The 15,858-nt window shown below is 43.5% G+C and overlaps 1 protein-coding gene across 1 annotated transcript in view; it reads left to right on the plus strand.

Annotated features, from left to right (window-relative positions):
• PAK2 (p21 (RAC1) activated kinase 2) overlaps positions 1-15,762 on the plus strand; it is a 42,943-nt gene extending 27,181 nt beyond the window's left edge. The window contains exons 4-15 of the mRNA XM_071437299.1: positions 15-165; positions 730-761; positions 1,129-1,236; positions 2,532-2,664; positions 3,100-3,163; positions 3,571-3,619; positions 5,464-5,576; positions 5,740-5,857; positions 7,697-7,796; positions 10,296-10,492; positions 11,168-11,305; positions 12,225-15,762. Coding sequence (XP_071293400.1) covers positions 15-165; positions 730-761; positions 1,129-1,236; positions 2,532-2,664; positions 3,100-3,163; positions 3,571-3,619; positions 5,464-5,576; positions 5,740-5,857; positions 7,697-7,796; positions 10,296-10,492; positions 11,168-11,305; positions 12,225-12,311 — 1,290 coding nt within the window. The 3' untranslated portion in view covers positions 12,312-15,762. The remainder of the gene's footprint in view (positions 1-14; positions 166-729; positions 762-1,128; positions 1,237-2,531; positions 2,665-3,099; positions 3,164-3,570; positions 3,620-5,463; positions 5,577-5,739; positions 5,858-7,696; positions 7,797-10,295; positions 10,493-11,167; positions 11,306-12,224) is intronic.
• The last annotated feature ends 96 nt before the right edge of the window (positions 15,763-15,858 follow it).

The raw sequence follows: 15,858 nt of genomic DNA on the forward strand, positions 1-15,858 counted from the left end.
CCTGTTTTTTTCAGGGAATGCCAGAACAATGGGCTAGGCTGCTGCAGACCTCAAATATCACCAAGCTAGAACAGAAGAAAAACCCCCAGGCGGTACTAGATGTGCTGAAATTCTACGACTCCAAAGACACAGCAAAACAGAAATATCTGAGTTTTTCTGCTCCAGGTGAGAGCCAAGTGTGCAAGACACTGGAGTTGGGAATTTGGAGCACTGTCTTCCTCTGTGTCAGAATGATAAATCAGGTTCAAGTGCTAAAATCAAGGTGCATTTCAATGAGGCACAAATATACAAAGATGGATTTAAAACTGACTGGAAACTGGCGTTGTCCAGTTAATTTCCTGTTTTAAGTGGAGAGGGGAAGAAAGGGAACTGCATCATTTCAGAAGAGCAGCCAAAATGAGCTTGAATGGGCTGTGTTTATCAAGCTGGGGCTCTGGGACTGGGATGAACTGGTTTTGTGCTGGAGGCCTTGCTCCTCACAGCTGTCTCTGAACTTGATGTCACCAGCTGGTGACATCAGCAGTGCAGAATAATTTGTGACTCCTAGTTGGGGGCTGAGAGAAGGACTGTCCCACAAACAGGTGCAGTTTTACAACTTTTCTTCCAAATTCTTTGCAAAAGTAGCTTAGTAGTAAGGCTTTGTAATATTCTAACCCTGTGCTTGACAAGTTCACTTTGTATTACTTCTTTTCTGATGATTTTATGTATTCTGCTATTTGTCCTGTTTAGAAAAAGATGGTTTCCCTTCAGGAACACCAACGGTGAGTGTGTTTACTATTATTTGGCTATTCTGTGCTGCATACAAGTTCAGGTTTTCTGTACTTGTTATATCCTGAATCTTGAAGTATTAAACTGTGTAAAGATTAAAAGTATAAAAATTAAGAGGGTTTTTTTTGTGAAATAGAAACATAAATTTGGGTGGTCAATCACATATTTTACTGCAGCAACAGTGTTTGAGTCTGATAATAAAATATAATAACTGAAGGGTAGACTGGTGGTTTAAGTTATTTTCTTTTGACATTGGTAAGAATTATTTTCTCTTAATGTGAAGAAAAAAAACGTAAAGTCTTTAATACTGTGGGAGAGAATTCATTTATCTGTCTTTTTTAAACTTTGGTAAAAATGTAGGCCAATGCCAAAGGTTCAGAGCCATCAACAGCTGTGGCAGATGATGATGAGGATGATGAAGAAGCTCCTCCTCCTGTGATTGCTCCACGGCCAGATCACACAAAATCGGTGAGCAGCTGGAAAACTGACAGACCTGCATTTCTCAGCATTGCAGAACTTCTGCTTTTTAGGGAAGTGTTTTATTTGGGCAATAAGCTGCTGTTAGTTTTTAGGGGAAAGTTCTGGTTTTTGAATTTGCTAAGAAAATACCTAATTTCTGAATATCAGTTGAATTAGAAGTCCTGTAGTTAATAGAATTGTAGGATCATTTAGGTTGAAAAAAACCTCTCAGATCACTGAGATTTGTCAGTTTGTTTGTCAGCTTGTGTTGAAGATATCTAGTTATGCTTATCCTTCAACCCAACATGTGAGGAGGAGGAGGAGGAGGATTCTTATTCCTAAATAAAACCTGTAGGCCATTTGTGGAACTTTGTGCAGCACAGTGATACAGGTGTAATGTATTTTCTTTCCTTTATTTGATTGAGTTGCAGTGTGGTAGCCCCTCCCAACTACACCACCTAAACCCCAACCAATGCAAATTTTAGATTTAAAAGCTTATTTCACTCACAAAGTCATCAGCACTACAGGAACAAATGCTAGAGAAGATGTTAATTACTACAGGAAATGCTAGAGAAGATGTTAATTAAGTTTTAGGGCAGCCCTCATCTGCACACCTTGGTAATGGTGTCCCAGGGGTCCCACTTACTCCAGCTCTTTCTTTTGGCTGTGGGAGCTGTACATTTTGCCTCTCTGCTGCCCACTTTTTCCAGGAGTGCAAATGTGAATTCTGTTTATTTGTCTAGGGATGTTGCTTGATAATTTCCCACTCTTGGGATTTAGACATATAAAAGGTGAGAGATCCACAGCTGGATATTTCTGGAGTAGCTGTGTAGATCTGTGAACAGCTCAGGAGGAAATGAAATAAAGCTCCAAGAAATTAAATCCCTTTAGGAAAGCCTTAAATTGGGTACAACAGGGAAGTATTTGAGAATCTCCTCCTTCTTTTTATGGCAATCAAACATCTTTTTCCTTTAGATCTTAGTAGAGGTTGATCTCACTATTAAATAGTGCTTTCTGCTCTGTTAACTGGTATGGATTATAAAGAATAAGCAGATAAAAATCTGAGCAAACCCACTGTGGAATCTCCTGGCATCCTCTCTGTTCAGGAGGTGCCTGGATCTCTTTGAAGGGTCAGTAATGTTGCCAGCATCTTGTTTTATGGAGCTTTAATGTGTCTCAGCTCTAATTTCTGCCTCATACCTGTTATAAAATGTTGCTTGGGGATCTTTGCAGGGCTGTGGTGGGTTTCAGCTGCAGGTCAGTGGTGGCAGAGCAGCTGCTGAGGTCTCTGGTGTCCCTTGCAGATTTACACCCGCTCTGTCATTGACCCCATCCCCGCCCCGGCCGGTGACACCTGCGCCGACAGCGCCTCCAAAGCAGGGGATAAACAGAAAAAGAAAACCAAGATGTCAGATGAAGACATCATGGAAAAACTACGTAGGTGCCTTCATTTCAGATAAGCAGGGGAGCACTATGAGAGTTTTGGCCTCAGCCTTGCTTTGTGTGCAGTGCTTGGGTGGCTTTGTGTGGGGCAGCAGCTGAGAGCTCTGGCTTGGGGAGGTTTGTAATGCTTGGAGCCCTGTGGGGTGGAAAACAGGGATAGAGCAGGTTTGGGGTTGTATCATACATGCACATCACAGTATCACAATTGGATTTCCATCAAACCATAGTAACAAAATAGTTTCTGCTGTTGCTTGTTCCATAATCATCTTGGTGATGATTTTTCACTGTGTTAATGCTCCCCTGCAGCTTTGGCTGTTGGGGCACCAGCTTTGCTATTTGAGCTGACCCACTCTTGTGCTTGGCCAGGCCAGCCCTGCTGTTGGGGGGCAGTGGGATTGGACTGACTTTTTGGTTGTTTTTTTCTTTCAGGCACTATTGTAAGCATAGGAGATCCCAAGAAAAAATACACCAGATATGAAAAAATCGGGCAGGGGTAAGTATTGACCCCAACTTTTATCCCCAGTGGGCCAGTGTTAGCAGCAGGGTGCTGTTCTCTGCCTCACACCACTGCCTGTGCAGGCATTGAGCAGATAAATCACAGAATCCCACCCTATTTAGGGTGGGAAGAGACCTTAGAGCCCATCCCTTAAAGTTCCACCCCCTCCCATGAACAGGGACACCTTCCACTAGCCCAGGTTGCTCCAAACCCTGTCCAGCCTGGCCTTGGACACTTCCAGGGATGAGGCAGCTGTGACCTCTCTGGGCAGCAAACAGTAAAGTAAATAAACAGTGAAGGCATCACTGGAAAAGTGGTGGAAATTTTGAATTGAAAACTGAAACCATTTTGTGTTTGTGACTTGGCTGGGCAACTTGCTCTAAGATTTTTCTTTCTCTTCACAGGGCTTCAGGTACAGTTTTCACAGCTATTGATGTGGCAACAGGGCAGGAGGTAAGATTTCTATGTTCATTTTTTGTTTAAATGTTCTTCTGTAGGTGGCCAGGATGATTTGAGTGATTTCCTTCAGTGGCTCCCATTGCTGCTATCACCTCTCAGATCTGTTTGTCATAGTCAGTTTTAACAATGTGCCTTGTTCTATAGTAATCAGATGGTGAAAGCTAAAAACAGTCTTTCCAATGAAAAGCAGAGAGAGTGAGGTGTTCCAGAAGAGACTTTGTAAAATGGCTTATCCTTCAAGAATTGCAGGCATTGCTGTAGAACAAGAAATAAAATTTTTGTTTAGTCTTGGCACACTTGGCTGTGTCTGTCTCTAGGGAAGCAGCTTGTCTCATGGGATGCCCTCAGAATGTCTTCTCCATATCCTACTCTTTGCTTTCATCCCTTGGTTTCTCCAGTGGAACTGCTGGCATCAGCAGTACTCTGCATGTTTGTCACCCAGTGTCCATATCTTGGGAGATAGAGGGCTTTTGGGACTCAGATTTTAGGAATTATTTGTCTCTATTTAACTTCAGATTTCCTTAATATTATTTCAGTTTTTATTTCCTTTTTTTCCTAAATTTTCTTTTAAAAATCCACAATAGGCATTCTTTAGGTGACTGATAAATAAATGTCCTTTCAGCAGTAACCACATTCAGCAGTCCTGCAGTGGAGCACTACATCTTGATGCAACATGAGCCCTGCCATCACCTCAGTGTCTCTTAATTTACTCTCTACACACTGCACCAAATTCATGTCCTCTTTCTGATTGCAGAGGGAATTTTGGGGTCCAGGGCCTTTCTGTGCCCTGCTCTGCACTTTGCCACTTCATGCAGTGCTCAGGTTTCCTCTGCTTAATGCCTGAGCACAGAGTTAGGTTTGTTCAGTAAAAAGAACACTCCTCTTAGAGCTACACAGTGACAGGACAGGAGGGAACAGACAAAAATTGCCATAAGGGAAATTCTAGTTAGATATTAGAATTATTTCCCTCTCAGACAGGATGATTGGGCATGGTGCAGGAGCTCTAGAAGGGTTGTGGAATATCTGCTCATTGAGGTCTCCATTCCAAACTCCCACAAGACCCTCAGCAACCTGCTCCACCTCCAGTCATAGTTATTTTGTCCCTGTGTGCTGCAGAATGATGAGAATTTCTTCCTTCAAAGTCCTTAGCAATATAATAGCAATCATTTTTACAGGATTATGTTGGTTCTTGTGTTTGGTTTTGGAGTCAGCCCAGGTTGCCTTGCAGAACTCCAAACTGCCTCCTCAGAGTGTTGGAGTTAACAGAGCTGGGATGATTCTTCTCCATTCTAAACTCTGTACTTATCCTTGTTAGCTTATTTCCTGGATGAGGTGGGCCTTTATCTTCCCTTTTCTGTCTTGGGCAGTTCATTAATGGCTTTGAGAGGAATTCCTTCTGCCTCCCAGCATTCCTTATATCCAAACACCAGTTTGGTCAGAATAAAGAACAATAAATTGCCTCATCTTTCATTGGTGGGCTCAAATTTTATCTCTGAGTTGCTACAGGATTCTGTTCTGCTTCAGGCCTGTTAATATGGAATTGAGTGAATATCCTTCTGTCTCCTGAATGCCCTTTGCTGTGTGGTCTGGCCTCTCTCACTGTTTGTGGATCCTTTCAGCTGCAAGAGGATGATGTTGGCCATGGTGCAAGTTGTGTGCTGATCAAGCTGAATTCTTTTAAGTTGTATGCTGATAAATTAACAATTTGCCAGCCACAAACTGTTCTAAACTCCTTTAATCCTGTTACATAATTCCTTCTGCTTTTTCATTGTATTAAGTGTGACTGAAAGGTTTGGGTGCTGAGGTTTGAGATTGCTGTTTTATTTTGCCCTATTCAGGTGGCTATTAAACAGATCAATTTGCAGAAACAGCCCAAGAAGGAGCTGATAATTAATGAGATCTTGGTAATGAAGGAGCTAAAGAACCCCAACATAGTCAACTTCCTGGACAGGTAAATGCAGCCAGCTGGCTGATTCCTCATCCCAAGGGTTACAGGAGGTTATCCCTTGCTCACACCTGCTCTTCTCTACCTGAGGGTCTTGGAAGCAGGTGAGGCTCTCTCTGGACTGTCCCCCTGGTGGCACAGGGACATGCTTTTGGTTTTCTCTTTGTAGTTACCTTGTAGGGGATGAATTGTTTGTGGTGATGGAGTACCTGGCTGGAGGCTCTCTAACAGATGTGGTCACAGAGACATGTATGGATGAAGCACAGATTGCTGCTGTCTGCAGAGAGGTGAGTGTGAGGGGCTGGGTGGAGGAATCAAGGTGCTCCCTATTCCCTAAATTTTTATGGCATGCTCAGGTTAGCACTAATTGCCACAATTGCTGCTGAAGCTGTTGAGTAAAGAATGAATGGTACCATGAGCAGAAATCAGAAGTGCAGAAAATAACAAAATTGGGTTACCTCAGAAAACTGGGGCTTTGCAAGTTGTAAGACAAAAGAGCTACAGTGGTTTTTGAGAATGTTTGGTGATGGAGCAAATAAAGTCTGTGGGTTTGGTACCTGGGGTGCCTCGTCCTGCTGACAGTGTTAACAGAAAGATATTAATGATGTGGACTCTTACTAACAGAATAATATGAATAAAGTTCAGGGAGGAGCAAGAGGGAAGTTTAGCAGCTGGAAGGAAAGGCTTTTTTAATTTGGACTAACAAAGAACATTCAGAGGCACTAAGAAAAAATCTGCATATTCATGTATGGGTAATGTAGAAAGGAGAAAAAAGAAAAATAAAAACTCCTGAAAGCTTTGAAGTGTTTTCCAGAAGGAAGAAGGGGAATGATGTTTGCTCACAGTTTGAAAGTGGATCTGCTGAAACAGGAGTAGTTTAAACATACACTAAAATAAAGATGAACTGAGTGCAGACTATCCCTTTCCCACTTCAGTCATTCCCTTAATGTGTGGCATCCATAGTTCTGTGCCAGCTAAGCTTTCTTTGTGGATTTCTCAGGAAAATAATGCTCCAGAAGGTTGTAGATGGAATAACTTGGAGGTTGCAGTAAGATTTCAAATGAAAGTGTTAAAAGCAGCTGATACCACATCTTATCAGTGGTTTCTGCCCTGAGCAAGTGCCAGTATCCAGCTCAGGCTTGATTTTATCATGGCAGAAGGAGAATTGTGTTATCTGCTGTGCAGGAGAAACTGGAGGCTTTTAAAAAGCCCATCTGACTCCATCAGCATGACGAGAGGTTTTGTGACTCACCCCAAGGGAGGGGAGGGAAAGCAAACTTGCACAGTAACGTGTATGGACAGGGAATGGTTTCCAGAGAAACCAGAGCTGGAAGCAGAGAACCAAAAGAGTAACTGTTTACTGTGACAGTAATCAACTTTTCTGAGGAAGAAATCAAATACTGAACTATTGTTCTCTGTCAAAACTCTGCTGCCCAGTGTTTTAGATACATTTAGTTTTGCAAATCAGTGTCACTTTGCTAAAGCAAACCAAGGTTAAAAAGAAAACTTAGTGGGGACATCTGTGCCAAGCTGCAAATGGCAAATGTTCTACTTAGATAGAAAGAGAAAAATCTGGCTTTTGTTCTTTTGCCTTTTATTCTCAAATAACAAAAGTAAATTTCATTATGGTTTTGGGCAGCAACTTAGTGTGAAAGGTTTTCATCTGAAAACAATGCAAACCAGTATTAGTGCCTTTCAGAATGAAGATGTTTTACAGCCTTCACTGTAGAAGTTGTGTGGATGTTGGACATGAAGCCTCACCAGTTCTTCTTGGTGAGACCTCAGCCTGAGAAGCTTTCACTTAATCCTTTCTGGTTCCACTGCAGAATCTGTGGGATGTACCAAAATTACCATCAGGGATTTCTGAGAGCATCTTGGGTGATGAGGAGTTTAAAGGATTCATTTGTTGAGACAGAGAAACTCCACGGGGAAATGATTTTTGAGCTCCTGAAATCCAGAGTGTATTTTTTTAGCCCAAGAGCTTCCTCTGCTGGTTATTTTCAATAATACCTTTCTATTCTTGCACTCAGAGCTGGCTGAGGCTGTGAACGTGGCTTTGAATTTGTGCTCAAGTGCAGCAGTTTTGTTCCTGGATGTTCAGTGGTGTTTTTTTCTCTCCTATCCAGTGCTTGCAAGCGCTTGAGTTCCTCCATGCCAACCAGGTGATCCACAGGGACATCAAGAGTGACAATGTGCTGTTAGGAATGGATGGATCAGTTAAATTAAGTGAGTAGCAGACAATTGTTTCATGTTCTGTTTTCCCTTTTCCAGGAATCTCTGCCTTGGAGTGCATAAATCGGTAGAAGGAGAATTAGCAGGGAAATTTAAGGTGGTTTTTATTGATTATGAGTAATAGAAACCAATTCTGTTATAAAATCTGTATCAGACAGCAGGTGTTGATACTCTGAGGGCCCTCAGACAGGGGCTGTGAATGTGTTGGCCCAGGAGGATGATGAAGCAAACCTGTGGCCCCATGAATTCGTTGGTAAATAGGAAGTAACTGGCACAGACAGTGAAGCAAAATGGGAATGATTGCAAGAGCAAAGTTGCAGCAAACTGCAGTGGCTTTGTTAGGATGTCAGGAGTTGATATTAATGCTTTGCCCCATTCATGAAAAGGCCACTAACAAGAAAATTGGGCATTATTGGTCATTTATTGCAATCTAGTCTAACTGTGTACCTTTTCTTGGACTGGAAGTGTAGCACTTTTATTAATATAATTATGACAAAACAAACCACTTGCTTTTCAGGTAATGGTTATGCATGCACGGGCTTGGACACTAAATCCTTATCTGGTGTGTGTATATAAAAATGATGTGAAAGTACTGGTAGCTGTCAGGACTGTTGAGAAACAGGTGCATTATCTGCCCTTCTTGTATGTAGGAATGTACAAAGCATATAAAAATCAAAGAGTTTAGGCAAAAAGGTGTGGAGCAAAAAGTGTTTTCAGTAGGAATCTGAAGTGCCATGAAAATGTGTCTTAGCAATATTCCTATTCTAGATGGTTTGCAGTCTCATTTTATTTATGAGATGGAGTGTGAAGAAAGATTACCAGCAATCTTATTTGCAAGCCAGCATTGTTGGATGCACTGCTTGCTTGCATAGGGAATTTTATTTTAAGGATGTGATGTGTCTGTGCACAAGCTGTGGATTCAGAGGCTGAAGAGAAGTGAACAGTTACAGCAGAGGATGTGGCTGAGAAGAGTTAGCCAGAGAAGGATCAAAATTGCAAAAGAGGTGTCAAAGCAAAGTGGCCAAAGGACAGAGTTAATATCTGAGTCAAAGTCATCATGCCAGGAGGCTGGGGGAGGATGAGGAGGAAGGAGACACAGGAGAAGACAGGAGTCAGCTGCAAAAATACCCTGTGTGAAGGGGAGGTGGTGTAATCAGTGCTGAGCAAGCTGTTCTGGGGCTGTGTGGTTATAGTGCTTTAGCAGAAGTTTAGGGTGGGAGAAGCTGCACCTTCTTTTGAACTTTTCTCTGAAGGAGTGTGGTCACAGGACAGGTGTCACCACTGCAGCTACACCTGCTGCTGGTGGGTGAAACTGTGCTCCTGCCTGTCTGCTTCCTCTGTGCTGGTGGCTGGTGCTGGAGGCCTGGCTGGAAGGTCAGGAGAACACAATGCTGCTGCTTCCCTGGGCTGGTCACATAAATGGGCCATGCTGGGAGGTGACTGTGACACCTTGATAAGGCCAAAAAGTGCAGGAGGAACTTGGTGACTCCTATAGGGTTGGTTTTTATTTGGTTTTGTTGTATGGTTTTTTTTAAGGCATCCTTTTGACTGTCAGGGTGGGTTAGTTCTGTGTTAAATGGTCTTGGTACAACTTGGCACTTCCATGCCTTGGCTCTTTCCTTAGCACTGCTTGGCATAACACTTCCAAAATCACCCTGGAATTTAAATTTCTCTCTCTCTTCTCTCCCTCTCTCTTTCTCTCTCTCTTTCTCTAACTTAGTGTCAATGATAAGGTAATATCTGTCTCCTGCCTTAACTGTGTTCTTATTGATGCTTTACATGCCTGGGAAGTGGGAGTGCTGCAGCTGGATAAAGTAACATGATGGGACATGCATTGCTGCTGCACCTGAAGGCTATAGGAATAGGTGACTTTTCTCCTTTTCTTGAGTGTGGTTGTTCTCTTTGGTAGTTACCTTGTGGAAAGGTTTGTTTGTCCAGGTTCCTGCTGCTGAGTGGGGTAGCACTGCACTTCCCTGGAGCCTTGTTTCCGTGTCTGTCAGCTGTAGTACCTGTATAGATGGCCAAAGTGCTGTGAAATGTTGACCTCAGTAGCTGCACAAGTACAATCTGTTTAGCAGGGCAGAAGCCATGGATTGTGGATGGATTTCTTCTAATTCAGGCTATATAACACACCATATGCAGAACACTCTGCCTGTGTTCTGCCCGATTGCTTATTTTGGCTTGTTACCATTGTAGAACTCTTGAAGGAAGGACTGGGCAAAACACCATTCTTCTGCAGGGTAATTCTTGTTTCCAGAGGACAAAAGCCTTGTCTTCACTCCACGGAATTCTGCCCTGCTTAAGCACTTTCAGGTTTTGTATTTTCATTGCACGTTGGCTTTTTAAATACGGAGAATGTAGTGGGGGAGGAAAGAAGAAACTGCCCCCAAACCCCTCTCAATGAAATGTATGTGTAGCAATAGAAAAGTCTTCTAGAAAAACCACTTCTTGGGGTGCACCAGTTTAACCTGTTGAACTTCTGTTGTCCTGCAGCTGACTTTGGGTTCTGTGCCCAGATCACCCCTGAGCAGAGCAAGCGCAGCACCATGGTGGGGACTCCCTACTGGATGGCTCCCGAGGTGGTGACACGGAAAGCCTACGGCCCCAAAGTGGACATCTGGTCCCTGGGCATCATGGCTATTGAGATGGTGGAAGGAGAGCCCCCATACCTCAACGAGAACCCCCTGAGGGTAAGAAGCTCCTGGTGTTGCTGGAACTGGGTGTTCACCACTGTCAGTAATTGTTCATTAATTACATCTGTGTTAAAAAGAAAATGAAATGAAAAAGCCAACAAGCTTCAGCAGTACAAGAAAATTCTTCCAAAGGAAGACAGCTGTCTTGAATTTGCAATCAGCATTACCCTGACTCCCCATCCCTGGAAGTGTCCAAGGCCAGGTTGGACAGGGCTTGGAATAACCTGGGATAGTGGAAGGTGTCCCTGCCCAAGGCAGGGGGTGGAACAAGATGGGCTTTAAGGTCCATTTCAACCTGAACCAGTCTGGGATTCTGTGATGGTACTTAGAAGATTTGCCTGCCTGTAAATGAAACACAGGACTTTGACCTCAGGCCTCTGTGATAGTCTGGGGAAAGTAAACCCGAGATATTATGGAAAATGCTGCTGTGTCACAAACTGATGTTTTCTTTGCTAAGGTCAGTATCTGTTGCCTAAAGATCTTGAACATTATTTTGCTGCTAGCAAGGATAGGTCATGAGTGCCTACATGTGTGGCATTTTTACAGTTCTAGTCTCTGAAGCTGAGGACAAGTAGCTACAGAGCACTCTCATCTGAGGGCTTGCCACAAGGCAGGTCAGTTTGGGATCTTTTAAAGCTTGGTTTTGGCTACATCTTATTCTTCATTTTACAGGCTTTATATTTGATAGCAACTAATGGCACACCAGAACTCCAGAACCCCGAGAAACTGTCCCCAATATTCCGGGATTTCCTGAACCGATGTTTGGAGATGGATGTGGAGAAAAGAGGATCAGCCAAAGAATTGCTACAGGTGAGACTCCACTTCTTCTCACAGTGAGGTCCAGAAGGCAGAGTAAGGTCAGCCTGTGATGAACTGCACTATAGATTGGCACCCTTTCTTTTTTTTTTTTTTGTGTTTTCTCCTGGGAACTGTAGTGAGAGCAGTTGGCAGGAAAGATTTATAATATACTCCAAAGTTATTCCATCATAATCTGTGATTTCACTCTGTCACTGCCAAAGTGTCCAGCAGTTTAGGAACTCCTTTTAGAGGGTGGCCATTGATAGCATTTGCATTGCTTTTCGTACCTCCACTTGCAAATGTCCCCCTCAGAATTCCTGATGAAATAATCTGCTGGTCTGACATCAGTGTTCAAGCCTTGAAAAGAAAAGTTTCCTTTCTCCCTGCTGGGTTTTGCCCTACGAGCTGAGCAGCTGGAGCAGTGACACCATTTCTCCTTTTAGTTTTGATTTTTAAATACTTTCTGTGCACTGGAAAAAGGCTGGTTTGTTACATGAGATCTGCTTGTAGGCAGCATTGTGTGAGAGTGTGAGAGAATCCACTGATGCCATTCCTGGGGAGAGCAAGGATTAGCTCTGAGGCAGATGGTGCAGAGGCTTTCCCAGTAAAGCTAGCTGCTGCTTCTTACCTTTCTCTGATTATTCCTTGTTTAGATCTTTGTTTTGCTCATTGCAAGTGTAGTTTCAATACTCACCTTTTCCAAAACCAGTGAGATATTCCAGGAGGAACTCTGTTGGGTAAGGCAGTGCGGTCCCAGCCAGCTTGGGATCGTGCTGTCCTTGTAACCATCAGGAGAAACAAATGACACAATTGAACAGTTAAAATGCAGATTCATTGCTGCCAAGCTCCATGGAAACATGAATCCTGCTGGAAATAAAACCTTTAAAAGTGTGTCTTTCACTGATTCCTCATGTTTCTGTCTTCCTGGCAGCATCCCTTCTTGAAACTGGCCAAACCTCTGTCCAGCTTGACGCCACTGATCCTGGCAGCCAAAGAAGCAATGAAGAGTAACCGCTAACATCCTGCCACAGCCTTCTTCCTTTTTTTTTTGTTTGTATTTTACAAATCTTTATAATATATGAAATTGTTACACTTTGGGAGGGGGAGGGAAGGGGTTTTTGTGGGGGTGGGAAACGTCTGCAAAAGGGAAGAAACTCTCATCCAGAAGACACCCAAATACATTGTGGCGACTCTAGAGATCCCTGTCTGGGGTCCAGAAGGAATTGAGGGCTGAATTACTGGCCTTTGTGGGGTTTTTTTATTCTGATTTTTTTGTTTCCCAAACAGCCCAGAAATACCACTTGCTGTGCCCGGGGCTTTAAGGGGTTTTAACGACTTCGCTGTAACAGCTCCCGTTGTACCCTCTGGGTACTTTCGATACTTGAATGACAGATTCAAGCTTTCAGAGGGCAGTACTAATTTTACCTGCTGATCTCTTTGACTCTCCTCTTCCTCCCCTCTACCTGCAATCCCTGTGGGAAGCTCCCAGTGACCAGATTCACAGCAGGTGTGGCGAATGTGAAGGTACATCTTGCCCCTCATTTCTTTTTCGGATTAGCTGTCGCTGTACTGTAGAATCAACAACTCGGTTACTTAAGGAATCACAATGTATGGAGATTCTTTTCACTTTTTATGATGAAAAAGGAGAGAGAGAGAGAGGGGGAAGAGAAGTATTCAGCTGTTTCTCATACCTGTGCTCTGTGGACATTTTTTTAAATCAAAAATGTGGCCTCTTTGTAGAACCTTAATGATCGGTCAAGTCTTTGGATGTGGGTTATGGATGTGTAGGTTGGGGTCAGATACTTTATTTATGATCAAATGATCAGTTCTAGTCAGGGCAAGAAAAAATTCCAGCTGTCTTCCTGTCTGCTCTTTTTTCCCCTGTTAGACTTGCTGGCCAGAAGCTTGAGGGATAACGTGCTTGGTGCAGTGGGTGGTTCACAAACTTGTATCTGTGCTCTGACTTGGGCTTTGGAAGTTATGCTGGTGCCTTTGACTTTTTTTATTTTACATTTCCCTTCTTTGTATCAAATACATTTTTGTATATGTTGTAATTTCCCCCCTCCTCCCCCCGCCAAGCAAATAATGCATCAACCTATGGAGTTGTCAGAGTTTAAAGTATTAGAGCTATTTTTTTCCAGTTTTGTATGTGCTCCATTTGTACTAATGCAACCAGAAGAACAAATAACCAGATCTGAGGACACTGACGATACAGGATTTTGGAAACATGATCTGAACAGATGATGATGAACACCTGGAGATGCCAAAGTTGTGAGATGAAGCAGAGGGGAAGCAGTGCTGTCAGACCATCGTGGGGCCTGGTGGACTGGCTGGTGTCACTCTGATCTTGTCACTGAGGATTCTGTGCTAGCCAGGATGGCTGCAGCCAACCCTTCAACACAACAATAAGGGCTTCCTTCTGAAGGACAGCGACAGCCTGAGTTCTTGGGGTGTTGCCAGGGTTGAGTTTAGCAGAGCCTGTGCCCCTTCTAATGCTACAGTCTATGCATTTCAACCTCCCCAAGTGTTTAAGGAAGAGCCAAGTAGTACCAATGTGCCAAATGAGTCTGTGAAAGAATAACCGTGACTTTAGTGGGATTGTATTGCATTCCCAGGGGGGCAGGGCCTGGGACAGACAGAGCTACGGTTGGGTATGGACAGAGGACCCTGAATAAAAATTTTTGCACACTTTTCCAAACATTGCTGGCTATGGGGGATAGAAATAATTTTCGGAGAATTTCAGTATCTCTCTAGAGAGAATGACATTTTGGGGACTGGTAGCCAAGGTATGACAAAACAAACTTCCAGGTGAGAGTGGCTGGGCAGGATGGCAGAGGCAGTTTGGGGGGGGATGGTGGAAAGGAGCAGGGCTGGGGTCTCACAGCTCCTGTGGGGCCAGCAGGGTGTGCCTTGTTGGGCAGGTTCAGCTTGTGTTCTGCTCCTGTGTGGCAGTTAAAATCTGTGTTGGGTTAATTATCTTAACTGTTCCTCACAGGGATAAATCTCTCTTGCTGTAAGTGTGAAAACAGTTATGGCTTCAAATTTTAAACTCAAGGAAGTGTCTCATGCCAGGTAAGGTAATCCAAGTGCATTTGCCTGGAAAAAAGTTTATTATGAGCCATGGGCACTGTAATCATCCTGTTTTGAGTGTGTCCTGGCTCCCTGGTCAAATGGAGCAGTGAGGAGGCTTGGCTGAGGAAAAAACCTGTTGTACCAGTGGTTCCCTCTTTGTCCATTGCTGGCAATGGACTTGGTGAAACTCCTTGTGCCAGAGTTAAAATGGGAGCTTTTCTTTCTTTCATCTTTTTTTTTTTTTTTAATGGCACAATCTAGATAAATTTAGCTTTTTTAAATAGAAAACAAGAAATCATAAGTAATTTTAACTTATTAGTTCACTTTGACTGGTGAATGAGAACGGTTTAAAACATATGTTGCAAAATTTGTCCAATTTAGCCTGCTTTGGAGACGATTTCTGAAGATTCAGCCATCCTAATGCACAAAACTTGGCCCAGTCCCAAGTTCCCAAATAGTGTGTGTGTGTGACCTGGGATGATGTTCAGCTCCAAGGCTGGGAAGTGCCAGCATCTCCCTGGCCCCACGCAGCAGCTGTTCTGTGGTGAGGTTTCCATGGGGATCAGAGGTGGGGCTGGCAGGAGAGGAGAGCCAGGAGAAGAAGGTTTTTGTGCTGTGCTTTTGTGTCTGGAGGGTCAGGCATCACTTTTCTGAGGGTGTCTGCACGGTGAGAAGCTCCGAGGTGTGGGTTTTCCCTGCTGGGAGCAGAGCAGAGTCCTGGGGGCATGCAGGGCTGACAGCTCTGCTGTGGCAGGTGGGGACCAGCCAGAGCTGGAGGAGATGATGGGAAGGGATGAGCTGCATCCAAATGTGGGGATTCCTGTGCATCTCTTGGGTGCCCACCCAAGATCTGAGTGGGGACCAGATGTGCACACGACCCCTGTCAAGTGTCAGCTGGGCAGCTTGTGGCTGAGGTGCAAGTGTGCAGGGAGTGTGAGATTCCTGGGATGTTGTTATCATAGAACAAACCAGAGTTCTTATTAAAAATAACCATGGGAATGAGCACTTTGCCCTGCCTTAGGTGTTAATGAGATTAATTGGAGCCTTCCCCCCTGGCTCTCTGTGCAGGGAGGTGCAAAGTTTTGGCTACAGCAGATGGGTCCTGTTAGAGGGGCTGGGGAGGGAGCAAAAATGTGATTAAGGGTCTCTCCAGCTGGAATTGAGTCAATAAATCTCTCTGGTCTGTTTTTCCCTCTGTTCCTTATGCTGTTGATGGGAATGGAAGTAGGTGCAAGCTTTCTTTTTATTTTTTTAACTGTCTTCAGATGTTAATGTTGCCTTTTGTGTAATTTAATCCCATTATGTTATTTAATTGTTACTGCAATATTAACTACTGTATTTGTTGACTTTGTTTAATAACTGTTCTTTCAGGGCTAGAAATAAACTTTTAAAAAACCTTTGGGTTTTTTTTCCCCCCTTTTCCCTGTCATGAGTTTATACCTTTGATAACAAGAGGGTTTAATATGTCAGTGTTTTACTGAGATTAACAGAAT

The sequence above is a fragment of the Agelaius tricolor genome, unplaced genomic scaffold (genome assembly GCF_023055355.1).
Source record: "Agelaius tricolor isolate 1412-34295 unplaced genomic scaffold, bAgeTri1.0.p SCAF_12, whole genome shotgun sequence".
Classification (NCBI taxonomy): domain Eukaryota; kingdom Metazoa; phylum Chordata; class Aves; order Passeriformes; family Icteridae; genus Agelaius; species Agelaius tricolor.